Source organism: Cydia fagiglandana, chromosome Z (assembly GCF_963556715.1).
Source record: "Cydia fagiglandana chromosome Z, ilCydFagi1.1, whole genome shotgun sequence".
Classification (NCBI taxonomy): Eukaryota; Metazoa; Arthropoda; class Insecta; order Lepidoptera; family Tortricidae; genus Cydia; species Cydia fagiglandana.
In genome coordinates, this window is record NC_085959.1 from 17218362 (window position 1) to 17231066 (window position 12705).

The window sequence follows — 12705 nt, forward strand, 5'->3', positions numbered from 1 at the left end:
GTATATGTCTGTTTGTTGTTTTTGAGCATTTATTATACGCAATTATCAACTAGTCGTCTGCAGGCCCTTTCATTTCAATTGATGACACTGATTCTCAAACAGTAGCTATGGGAAAACGGAACGGAAATAACTTATAACATTATTGATTTCGTATTTTTGTGTTGTTGCATATTATATACGATTAATCCGATTATTTATTTTTGTTGATTTTTTTATAGGCCAATCAAATTAGATGGAAAAAAACAGAAGACAAACAAAAACAAATTAGAAGGTAATAAAAGTATTAAAACTATTTCCAGCTTGTTGGAAATTAACTCTTAGAATAAATCTAATTTTATTAGCCCATTATTAGGAGAATAACAGACTTAAATATAGGTACCTACATAAAGTATCTTTGTAGTACAAGGCCAGCAACAGATATCCGTTAATTAAATTACGTAGGATATATATAAGTATGTATTGTAGTATTTGTTTACGTTGTTAAAAAACAATATTGTAATTATGTAGTTAAGACTTAGGGAGCAGTGAAATAAATTGCAAATAAAAAAGACTGTCTGTCATAGTTTGAGCAGCTCCGTGCGATCGGGTTTATCCTACGAGCGGGGGTCGCGGCCCTCGCCCCTCGGTTCGATGGGAACAACACACAAATTACCCAAAACCAATTGTATAATGTGTTCACGCCATTTAACGAGACACGGTCCGCTTCTGAAGAGCACAGTTTATTTTATGTTTTTTTTTTACTTGTGCTAAAGTCCGTAAGTTACATGTTTGATAAACTACGAGTAATTTCGGTAGGTATCTACTTTGGTACCTACCTATTTAGATACGGAGATTGCGATGGTGGTGGCGGGAGGTAATAATTATCAAACAATATTAAGTATTCGATTAGAAGTCTATTGCAAACAAAATTCGGTCTCTGAAAATAACGTTTTCACACCACAGGGCCGAGCTCCGGTGTATATTTTGGGCTGCACATGGCGGACCATTATATTCTTTGCCATGGAGTCGTAACAATTGTTAGTAATTGGAGGTCGAAATATATTGGAAGTGCATATTAATGTAATTTTACCCATCCACCAATACTCACGGCCGTATTGGGTCTAATAACTGACACTAATTACAAAATAACATACCTAGCTGAAGTTTGATGAGTCTATGAGTCCAAAATAATAAATATGCGCACTTGCGTCTGATATTCATGTTCCAATATTTTTTTTCCTTTGTCCTTTGATAGTGTGACCTAGGTCATACCAAGCCGCTAGGAGACAAATCAAACGATGAAATTGTTAACAAAACATCTATATAATAATACATACAGGTTATCTTAGCAACAATATATCAGTTTTGTTTATTGTCTTTGTTCGAGTCTATTTTGGGAGGCATCTTGATTTCCTCGACGGCCAGGTTCTCGGAGCTGGACCGGAGCTCCACGTACCGGTAGCGGAACGCCATCGCCATGAAGATAAGGATGTCCAGCACCATCAGCCCCGCGAATAGGAAGAACTCCTTCCACTATTAACAAACGATATTAGGGGAATAAGCATAAGCCCATACTTGTAGATATAGACCTACATATCTATAATGTTAAAACGTCTATAGCCTCGTAAGACCCAAGTCAGTTTTTGCGCTTTTGAATTTGGAACATTCTTTTATTTCTATAAGAGATCAAAACTCAAATTTAATTTGTACTTGTACCTACAAGTACGCGGGGACTTACGAGGATAGAACTTGAGCACTATCGGCTTGCTTAAATTGGAATCGTTAACATAATTTGGAAGTAGAAAATTTATTTGCTGCTTCCATCAATTAAATTACAGCAGAATTTCAGCAATAATAAAATACAAAGGTGTAACGATTTGTTCTTGGATGTGTCGATATTCCTTCTAGCGGCTCGTTTGTTTGAGAGAACCGTAACAAATTTCTGTTTGAAATCGTGCGCGACCTATCCTGGCATTGGTGTATTTTTTCCTAGTTATATCTTTCCAAGCCTAAACACAAACCCTTTACCATCTCTACCAGTGTTAATCCGAGGCACCGACATTTCGAATACACACCTGAGCGTCCAAGAAGTTTCCCTCAACAATGAGCACCACGATCAAGTTGCCGATGGCGACGGTGAGCAGCCACACGGCCTGCAGCACCGACTTCATGCTGGCGGGCGCCTGCGTGAAGGAGAACTCCAGCCCCGTCACCGAGAACATCACCTCGGCCATCGTGATCACCACGTACTGCGGGATCAGCCACAGGATGTGCACGCTGTTCGGCGGCGTGATCATCACGCCGTCCGCAACCTGGAATAACGTATATTTAATGAGTGGTCCGGAAAAAAGTAGCAGCACATTATGTGGAATTTTCATTTTATTTTGTAATAATTTGTAAGCAGTTCATTTCTATAGTGATCTGTAGATAATATTCTTTACAATACACTCGTATTGAATATAAAAGGGTGAATTAGAGTTTTCGCGTTTTATATTACATCTCTCATGACACTGAAGGAAATTATAAGGTATTTCTCATACCTACACATAGTTTTTTCTATAAGTTAGATTAGCGAATTAACATATTATTAAATTATTTTTCGTTCTATATAAAACTTTTTTATTTGACTTCACTTTGAGGTAATTTCATGGAATTTCTATTTTTGTAGGTAGCGCATGTTATTTTCATTACATTGGTTTTTATTGATGTACCTACTGAATTAAATAATTGTATTTCAAATGCCGCAAATTTCACTCAGACTCTTGTTTGTCTTGATACAAAAATCGCATGGGCGTTCTTGCACCGTTACCTACTGTTTTTGGCAACCGTCCACTTACTGTAAGTAGCTGAATTAAATTTTTTGTTGAGTTCGCAAATATATGTGCAGCATGAATTTCAATTAAAATTAACAACCATTTACATGTAATATTTTAATTATGATACGTACGTAAGTTCCATTTGAATCTTCATACACATTGATTGTGTACACGCCGCCAGTTTCGAATAAGTAGTCAGTCAGCACGGTCTGGTCGGCCACCACCACGTCGTACCGACCTTTCTCTATTATTTTCTTATCCTTGTCACTACTCTTTAGACTTAACTTTGTTTTGTTTTTCTTTACGTCTAGAATTGATATTTCAGCGATACCTCTAATATTCGATAAAAATCTGAAAAAGCACATAACTAGGTAAATATTCATATTTTCATGAATGAACTTATTAAATTTAGTAGAACTTTATACATTGGGGAAAAATACAATTAAATGAGAATTTGTTTTATTTACTCTGATATGGCATAGATAAATAACAACTGGGAATAAAAACCTGGGAGCGGAACCAGTATCCTTAACCTTACCACAAGTTTATTGACACTGACATATTCGCAAGTGACTGCGTAAACTAACTCACATTGCATCTCCCTCGTACTGACATTGGTGTGAGCGAGCTGCACTGCGTTAGAGTTGACGCAGTTGCTTGTGTTTAAAGCCCCAGTGTTCCACAAAGTTTTAACAACACATCACAGTCGTCTTATAAATTTAATTAAGGTACTTGTAGTACATAAGTGGATTAATCCTGCTATATATGTCTATCTGGAGACATATCGTTATTAGAATATTAGAAATAAGTATTAAATATAAATATAAATATTATAGGACATTCTTACACAGATTGACTAAGTCCCACAGTAAGCTCAAGAAGGCTTGTGTTGTGGGTACTCAGACAACGATATATATAATATACAAATACTTAAATACATAGAAAACACCCATGACTCAGGAACAAATATCTGTATCATCATACAAATAAATGCCCTTACTGGGATTCGAACCCAGGACCATCGGCTTCGCAGGCAGGGTCACTACCCACTAGGCCAGACCGGTCGTCAAATTAAATACATAGAATTTCCATTTGTTTCTCACTTCGCTTAGTTCTAACTCCTAATCAAAACATTTGACACGTGAGTGATTTTAATTTAGAACTCGTGATAAAATCGGGCACAATTGTTACAAAACATATGACTGAAACAAAAGTGAGTAATGCGTGGGAGGTGGTATTTCTTATTACTTTCGCTGTTTTCAAAAGTTATGTGTCGCGAAGTTTGGGTAAATGTAAAACAAGGAAAACTAGTCGGTCTCGAAGTAGCCACAGTCTTGGAAGGGAAACGTTTCCATGCCTTCTACAAAGTTCCTTACGCTCAGCCTCCAATTAGAAAATTGAGATTCAAAGACCCGGTAGCTCCGAAGAAATGGAAGAGTTTTTGGGACGCAACCCTGGAGTTCCACGGTTCTTGCGCGCAGCCACATATCGTTCACAAGCACGCCCCGTACGGCAACGAAGACTGTCTCTATATGAACATATTCACACCACAAATACTAAGAACTGATACAGATTCACTGAAGCCTGTAATCGTGTGGATTCATGGTTATGCATTTGCGTCAAGTTTCAGTCATTTACACGGCGCTGACTTCCTTATAAACAATGATGTTTTATTTGTAACAGTCACACATAGAATAGGGCCTTTCGGATTCCTTAAAATAAACGAAACTGATACACATGCTAACATGGGACTTAAAGATATAGTGATGGCTTTAAAGTGGATAAAGAAAAATATAAGGAGCTTCGCTGGTGACAGCAAGAGAGTGACAGTCATGGGCAGTGGATCAGCAGCGACCTTCCTGTCTTGGTTATTGATGACAAAAGCACGTAATCTCTTTTCAAAGATGATTCTACAGAGCGGAGCATTGTTTTCTGCTTCGCTTGTTTCACGTGAAAGAGATTTAGAACTTGATAGACTATCCAAGGAGCTGCTTAAACATGATGTTAAGAATCTATTAAGTGCCTCCACGCAGAAAATTATTGCAGCATCACAGAAGATTTACAACGCTATTGATGTTATTAATTATCAGAGACCCGTGGTCCCATTCTCACCTACTATAGAGAGGAAATCAAACAAGTCTTTGATCACGATGCATCCGGACGATTTTTTTCGGCGTACATCAAATCTCAAGCTCAGTAAACCCATGATCGTAGGGTACAATAGCCAAGAGAGTATTTCAGAAATAATACCGTTTATACACAATCCTGAGTATTTGAAAATGTTTTCCAGTATATTCAAATTTATGGTACCTTTTTCTGATGGGTGCCGTCATAATTATACATCAGCAGTATATAAACTAGTAGCAAATAAGATAAAAAACAAATATTTCAGGGAGGGTATATCAGAAAAGTCAGTTAGTGATTTTGTACGCTATACTTCAGATCTTTATAAATATCCTATATTCAAGTTTATAAAAGCCTCTTTGAAGTTTAACTCAAACAAGGTGTTCATGTATAAGTTTAACTTTGTTGGAAAATTTAATGCAGTTAAAAGTTCTGCTCTAGCTGGAACCAATATCCCGATAAAAGGTGCAGCGAGCGGAGATGAAATATGTTATTTGCTCAAATGCGAGCCTATGTGGGAAAATTACGTGAAATTAAAAAATAGCACTGGTGACAATAACAAAATGATGATAAGACAATTGACAGAATGGTGGGCCAATTTTGCTAAATTTGGTGAGCCTACACTTGCGCTACTTGCGTCGAGGTACCATTGGCCAGCAATTACTTTAGAAGACGACAGTTTAATGCTAATTGGTAAAGAAAGCAAATTAGTGCATCCTTGGTCTGACAAAAAAGCATGCACATTTTGGGATGAAATTTACGAAAATCACTACAGTAGTGAGGTTTGCGATAGGACAAAACACGACGAGTTGTAAATGTAAGCTGTTGTATGTAAGTCTGTGACTGAGTTAGATTTTGATATTGCAGGTACAATCACCTGCAATTATATGTTACTCTTCGAAGGCCGCAAGAATATCTGACACAAAGAAGAGTAACATATTATTTCAGGTGACTGTACCTACAGCTTAATGGTATAAATAATAAAATTAAAAATTACTACCTACTTAATTACTTTACCTTACACCGACTCCACCAATAACTTTTTCATTGTCGTCCGTAAAATTGTAGACACCTTCATTACTAACAAAGAAGGAATTAGCGGTTTTCTGTTTTAAACTAAATGTCCCATTGTAATTTACACCAGCACACTCTGTATTAGCGTTTCCTTGCAACGAATAAGGGAGGTCTATGAAATTATCCGTCGCAATATCCAATTGTTCATATACAGATAGTGGTGGGACATGGAATTCTCTTAAGTTATTTTCGTGCAGGACACTTAGAGTTAAATTACAGTCGAATCCGTTGTACACTCTCAATTGTGCCAGACCAGCTGCTACCGGTGTACCATATGTTGGCTGCAAACAAATTGTATTTTTATGATAAATATTTATTCAAATGCGGATTGTTATGAAAATATTTACGTTCTTAGATAGGAATAAATATACTAACCAGAAGGCTCAACTCCACAATACCGGAGATGACGAAGGCTCCAGCTGCTAAAAGTCCTCCCCATATCATTTTGTGAAGGGGTTTACTTATAAGTTTGCACCATGTCATGAAAGGGTATATTGCCTAAAAATAGAAGCAGTGAAGAATTTATAATATTACGAACAGTATTACTCATCTGTCGGTCTAGGATGAGTTGCGTTCTCGCGCGCGTCTCCATTACATCTGGCGCGACATCAAGTATAGACTGGCGCGCGCGAGGACACAACTTATGCTAGACCGCCTGGTTACAATAGGAAAGAATGCTTACAACTTGGAAGATTGGGATGAAGATAAGTATAAGCAAGGGGTTTAGCACTTGCATTTGGTCCGCCTTGAGCTGCCAGTTGCCGATGTCCTGTCGCATTCTGTCAGCTTGGAACGTCCATCTTGAGCCCTGTAGAACGCAATCAAGTACTAAATTAGACGACTTACCTTAATTTGGTTAGATCAAGCTTTTACAATAGGTACCCTGTATATTAATTTTGCATGCGATTGTGTTGACGGTATTGAATAAAAATTAAAATAATAATAGTTCTAGTGACACCTCATCAATCCACCACGCATCTCGTCAGTATTTTCACTTAGATACAGTACAGTAATATAACGAGAGCCAAAATACGGTCATTGCATAAAATCTCATAGTTATCAAATGCCATTCCAATGCCATGAGTCTATTAAGCACCAACCATCAAATCAGCAAACTCTTATTTTAGCATCAAAACTGTTTCAATTTATAAACACGGAAGTCGTTTGCTCAATTTTTTTGCGTCAAATTTCAATAACATAACAACATAGCGTATCAATTTTAAAATGAACTCCTATCTTATTCTGTCAATCAAAATTAAAAATGTAGTAACTACTTATGTATGGGATGCATATAGAGCTACTGCGTTTTAACTCTGAGTAGTAGTGCGAGATACGAGATTTTTTCAAAGTAGTGACGATAGTTTGTTGTCAGTAAAAATAATTAGGTGTTCACCTGCTGGTCGAACAAGGCCCAGAAGATGGGCACGGGCGTGAAGAGCACCAGCACACGGAGCAGCCCCTTCACGTCCTCGACCAGCGCCGGGCCGTACTTCTCCTGCGCGTGGTCCAGCCAGTGCTCGCGCTTCTCCTTGCTCTTGGCTGACTTCACGATGCCGTGCTACAATCACACAGTACGTAATTATATGTTTCACACTTCCTGCCAGGCATATAATTACCCTAATTATGGTTACAGTAAATGTATTACTCCATGGGCCAGGCAAGATTTCGGTATAATTTGGGGGTACCAAGTTTCCTTTTCACAGCAGTTAGATAGGCTTATTATGATGTTAAAAAACCATGATTGCCATCTCAAAATGGTAGCTATCCAAAATGGCCGCCAATCCAAGATGGCGGATATTGAGTTTTAAAAAATCAACCGTAACTCGAGAAGTATTCATCCGATTTCATTGTTATTTTTTTTAGACATATGCTCTAGATGTGTGCTTAAAATTATGCCTGTATATTATATTTATAAAGTCAACCGTTAATTAGTAATTAAAGAAATATTTAAAATTTTCTCATGTTTTTTGATACTTTTTTTCTTAAATTAAGTTTTTACAAAATATCTAGTACATTACAAAAAAGTTTTGAATGAGGCAAAATAGTGTGTTAAATTATCTTTAATTTGACGTATAATTTGTATGGGACTGATGACTTAAAACACATGGAAACATGAATTTGATTTTACTACTGTTGAAATTCTCCGTTGGCTAAATAACTGCGTACAGAACAAAAAGCTTCAGATAGAAGTTGTAGAGTACAAAAATCATGTTTTTAGTGTCCATTTCACCAATATCACGGCTTTAGGAAATTACAGACAGAAGGACTCCCTACTCTCGCGGTTCTAAAAATGGAATCTTGAGCGTAGCGAGGTTTTCACGACATCAACACAAGGAAAATAGTAACTGTAAAATTTCAAATAAATCAAAGCAAATCGATTCAAAATGAATGTTATTATATATGTGGATTTCCGCAAGGCATTCAACACAGTAAATTTGAGGAAACTCTGGCATGTACTATTAGAAATGGGAGTTCTCCAACACCTAATATATCTGGTACAAAGGCTATATGTCGACAGTACTGCAGCAGTTCGCATGGACGGAGTTGACTCGGAGAGTTTTAAGACTGAAGCCGGTGTACGGCGACAAGGATGTATTCTGTCACCACTCCTATTTAACATCTATACCGAATATATTATGCGAATCGTTCCCGAGGACTGGAATAAGGGTGTTTCCATAGGAGGCCGGAAAATTAGTAACTTGAGATACGCTGATGATACTACACTTCTAGCAAACACAAAACAAGATATGGAGGAACTCTTGAAGAAACCAGTCTTAACTTTGGACTTGCCATAATAAGGGAAAAAACCAAGATGATGATATTGGACTGGGCCAAACAGAACAGTCAAAATATTAATAAAATAGCGAACTGTGAACTGGTACAGAACTACATATATCTTGGTTCCTCTATTTCCAATAGGTACCGGGGGAGGAAATAAGAAGACGTTGCGCCATCACTAGGTCTGCAGTGGAGAAGTTAGGCAAGATCTGGAAAGACAGGAGACTAACCAAAGCAACAAAGGTTCGATTGATAAAGTGCCTTGTCTTCTCTATACATACTTCTTTACGGAGCTGAAACCTGGTCACTACGGCTACAAGACCGCCGGAAAATTGATGCCCTTGAGATGTGGTGTTGGAGACGCATGTTACGAATCCCTTGGACAGCTTTTCGAACCAATGTATCCATTTTAAAAGAACTTAGGATAAGAGAACGGCTTTCGTCGACTGTGCAATTACGAATTCTTAAGTTCTTCGGCCATGTATCCAGAAATGTGGACTCATTGGAAAGCCTGGTAGTACAGGGCCAGATCGAAGGGAAAAGATCCAGTGGAAGATCTCCTACGCAATGAACCGACCTTTTAAAAATAATGACGAAGTCATCCGTAATCGAGTGCACTCGCAACGCCATAAACCGTCAGAAATGGAGAGACATCGCGAGAGAAAGTTTGAAGTCCACCAACATAACCGGAAATGAAGACCAGCCATGTACGTCATTCAAACAGCCACGACCACTCTGACAAGAGTGCACGGCTGAGAAGAAGAAATGTTTATCATTCAAAACTATCATTTAAAAGTCAATTATACCAGCAAACATAAGAAAACAACTGAAAATTTGAATTTACTTTGCCTCACATGTAAATAAAATGGAACTATCTTATCAGCTTTTGAACAATCAAGAGAGCCTTTATCAGATGTTGTGGTGAAATGATATTGTAACTGCAGAAGCATGTTGTCATAAGCCCAAGAATAAAATCTCAAAGTTCTCTATTTACTTGTGAAACTTATTTCTTACCTACTGGTACTTTCTTGGATCCAACCTCCCTTAGACTGGCGACTGGTTTGCGACTCGAGCTTTCTGTGTGTACGCCACACATAAAATGCTCTTGTGGCACGGACGTGGATCGACTGGGACACCATGAATTATCTTGTCAAAAAAGTGCAGGCCGTTTTTCGAGACATGCGTCGTTTAATGACATAATCCGTCGGTCTCTTTGCCACCATCAATGTGCCTGCTCTTCTTGAGCCGACTGGCATTATCAGAGATGATGGCAAGAGGCCCGATGGGGTGTCCTAGTATGGGATGCTACCTGCGTAGTCACACTGGCACCGTCCCACCTCCAACGGACTAATGTAAAAGCCGGCGGGGCGGCGGAAAACGCCAAAATTTTATAACGTAACGAATATAAAAGCCACGGTAAAGAATACTATTTTGTACCATTTGGAGTTGAAACTCTAGGTCCATGGGGTCCCAGCCTCATAAGTTGTTCGCAGAAATCGCGAAACGTCTGGTTAACGTAACCGGTGACCGAAGAGCTGGCGGCTACCTTGCACAGACGCACGACGTATCAGCATTGCGATACAGCGAGGAAATGCCAGCATCCTTGGTACAATGCCTCAAGGGCCTATTTTGGATTTAAGCTAGTTATTAATTTCTTTTAGTAATACCACTGTATATATCATGTTTGTTTTACATGAATATAATTTCTTACTTAATACAGGATGTCGCCAGCCGGCCATCGTAACAGATTTTTCAAAGGAAAATATTAAATAGGTATAACTTAAGTAAAGAGTTTTCATCCGGTACAGTCGACATCAAAGATGTTATATTTACACTTTTGCACATTCCTCCTTTGTGATAAGGCGAAAAATGTAAACATATCTTTGACGTCGACTGTACCTACATCACGTCGTTTAGTAATAGGCTCATAATTCCTTATTAATGCTGCATTCAAAATGAAAAATACTGCCCATGATTGTCCATCTTTTTGGGGGTGTACTTTACAAAATGGTCCCATTTTGCAACATAACTATTATACAAATATCTAGTTGACTTTGATTTGTAGCATTTTCTTTTTACCTAATTAATGTTTACTAACGGGTCTATAACGCGATTAAATTTTGTTATTTTACCCTTTTTCCGACGTTTCAGCGAATAAAGAAATTTAATCGCGTTAGTAACATAAACTATGTGTAAAAAACAGGAGATTTTAAAGTACCTAGTCTAGTTTATACTTGTAACAAATAAAACTAATAATACTATCATTTTACTTTTATTATAAATTATTGCTAAAATTATTAAAATATACTAAAAACATGATTTTTGTACTCTACAACTTCTATCCAAAGCTTTTTGTTCTGTATGCACCTATTTAGTCAACGGTGAATTTCAACGGAAGTAAAACCAAATTCATGTTTCCATGTGTTTCCAGTTATCAGTCCCATATAAATTGTACGTGAAATTAAAGTTGATTTAATGCACTATTTTACCTCATTTAAAACTTGTTTGAAATGTACTAGATATTTGGTAAAAACTTAATTTAAGAAAAAAGTATCACAAAAAAATGAGAAAATTTTCAATATTTATTTAATTACTAATTAACGGTTGACTTTATCGATATAATATATTAAACATAATTTTAAGCACACATATAGAGCTTTTGATTAAAAAAAATAGCAATGAAATCGGATGAATACTTCTCGAGTTACGGTTGATTTTTTTAAACTCAATATCCGCCATCTTGGATTGGCGGCCATTTTGGATAGCTACCATTTTGAGATGGCAATCATGGTTTTTTAACATCATAATAAACCTATCTAACTGCTGTGTAAAGGAAAGTTGGTACCCCCAAATTATACCATTTTCAAAAATTTGACCAGCTGGCCCATGGACTATATGGTTTACAACTAAGATAAGCTGCTAGTTAAAAATGTTAGTACGTAGTAGGTACAATATTGCGCTTAGTCAGTAAAAGAAAGCAAGAGCCTGCCAGGCTGCCACTTTACGTTTTCATTACATTGGTGTAAAAAATTTTTTTAAATAGAATGGTTTCTTGGTAACAACTGTTTTTTTTTCTCGCCTTACCCCAGTAACTACTAGGAACAACTGAGAGATAGTTCCCAGTAGTTACCACAAACTCGCTTCGCTTTGGTATTTTTACTAGTATTGAACACTAACAAAATGTTTGTGGTAATTACTAAGAAAAAATTTTATCAATTGTCTTCAGTGATTATAACTTTCAAAACCTTTCGAAAATTATAAAAAATCGAGTTGGTAGTGTAATTTAATTGACGGCTGACCGTTGGTGTCGTTGACGCGGTTTGCTATAATAGGTAGGTAATTATTTCGGAAATTGTGCGGAATCGTTCGGATTTATCATGCTACTTTCAGTCAGCATCAGTACCTTTTGTATGTACTGTGATTCTTCTTCTTCCTGGCGTTATCCCGGCATTTTGCCACGGCTCATGGGAGCCTGGGGTCCGCTTGACAACTAATCCCATGATTTGACGTAGGCACTAGTTTTTACGAAAGCGACTGCCACCTGACCTTCCAACCCAGAGGGTAAACTAGGTCTTATTGGGATTAGTCCGGTTTCCTCACGATGTTTTCCTTCACCGAAAAGCGACTGGCAAATATCAAATGATATTTCGTACATAAGTTCCGAAATACTCATTGGTACGAGCCGGGGTTTGAACCCGCGACCTCCGGATTGAAAGTCGCACGCTCTTACCGCTAGGCCACCAGCGTTTCTGTATATACTGTGATTGACTGAAATAGCATGACACGTATGTTTCCGTGAAAATGCACTACATCTGTAGGTACACTTCCTTTTGTATACCTTCTTGTAAGTTCACATTTAAGTTCCATTATATCAAAAAATCACGTATTGACATTACAATTCAGTGCGTCGATTTGGATGGATCGAACGTTGTAC

At 37.5% G+C, this 12705-nt stretch overlaps 2 protein-coding genes across 3 annotated transcripts in view; one reads left to right on the forward strand and one right to left on the reverse strand.

Moving 5' to 3' along the window:
• Positions 1–1283: 1283 nt before the first annotated feature.
• The window catches only part of LOC134679444 (peptide transporter family 1-like), a 36153-nt gene continuing 24731 nt past the window's right edge, over positions 1284–12705 (reverse strand). For both annotated transcript variants that reach the window (XM_063538357.1, XM_063538358.1), the window contains exons 7-13: positions 7387–7551; positions 6676–6801; positions 6369–6491; positions 5937–6274; positions 2927–3146; positions 2055–2291; positions 1284–1512 (exon numbers count right to left, since the gene is read on the reverse strand). In XM_063538357.1, coding sequence (XP_063394427.1) covers positions 1339–1512; positions 2055–2291; positions 2927–3146; positions 5937–6274; positions 6369–6491; positions 6676–6801; positions 7387–7551 — 1383 coding nt within the window. In that variant the 3' untranslated portion in view covers positions 1284–1338. The remainder of the gene's footprint in view (positions 1513–2054; positions 2292–2926; positions 3147–5936; positions 6275–6368; positions 6492–6675; positions 6802–7386; positions 7552–12705) is intronic.
• LOC134679446 (juvenile hormone esterase-like) lies at positions 3162–5878 on the forward strand. Its single transcript, XM_063538360.1, has one exon. It carries the CDS (start codon positions 4016–4018, stop codon positions 5732–5734), a length of 1719 nt encoding a protein of 572 aa, XP_063394430.1. The 5' UTR covers positions 3162–4015; the 3' UTR covers positions 5735–5878.

Coding starts and splice junctions, on each gene's coding strand:
- LOC134679446 (XM_063538360.1), top strand. CDS start 4,016: ATGCGTGGGAGGTGGTATTTCTTATTACTTTCGCTGTTTTCAAAAGTT.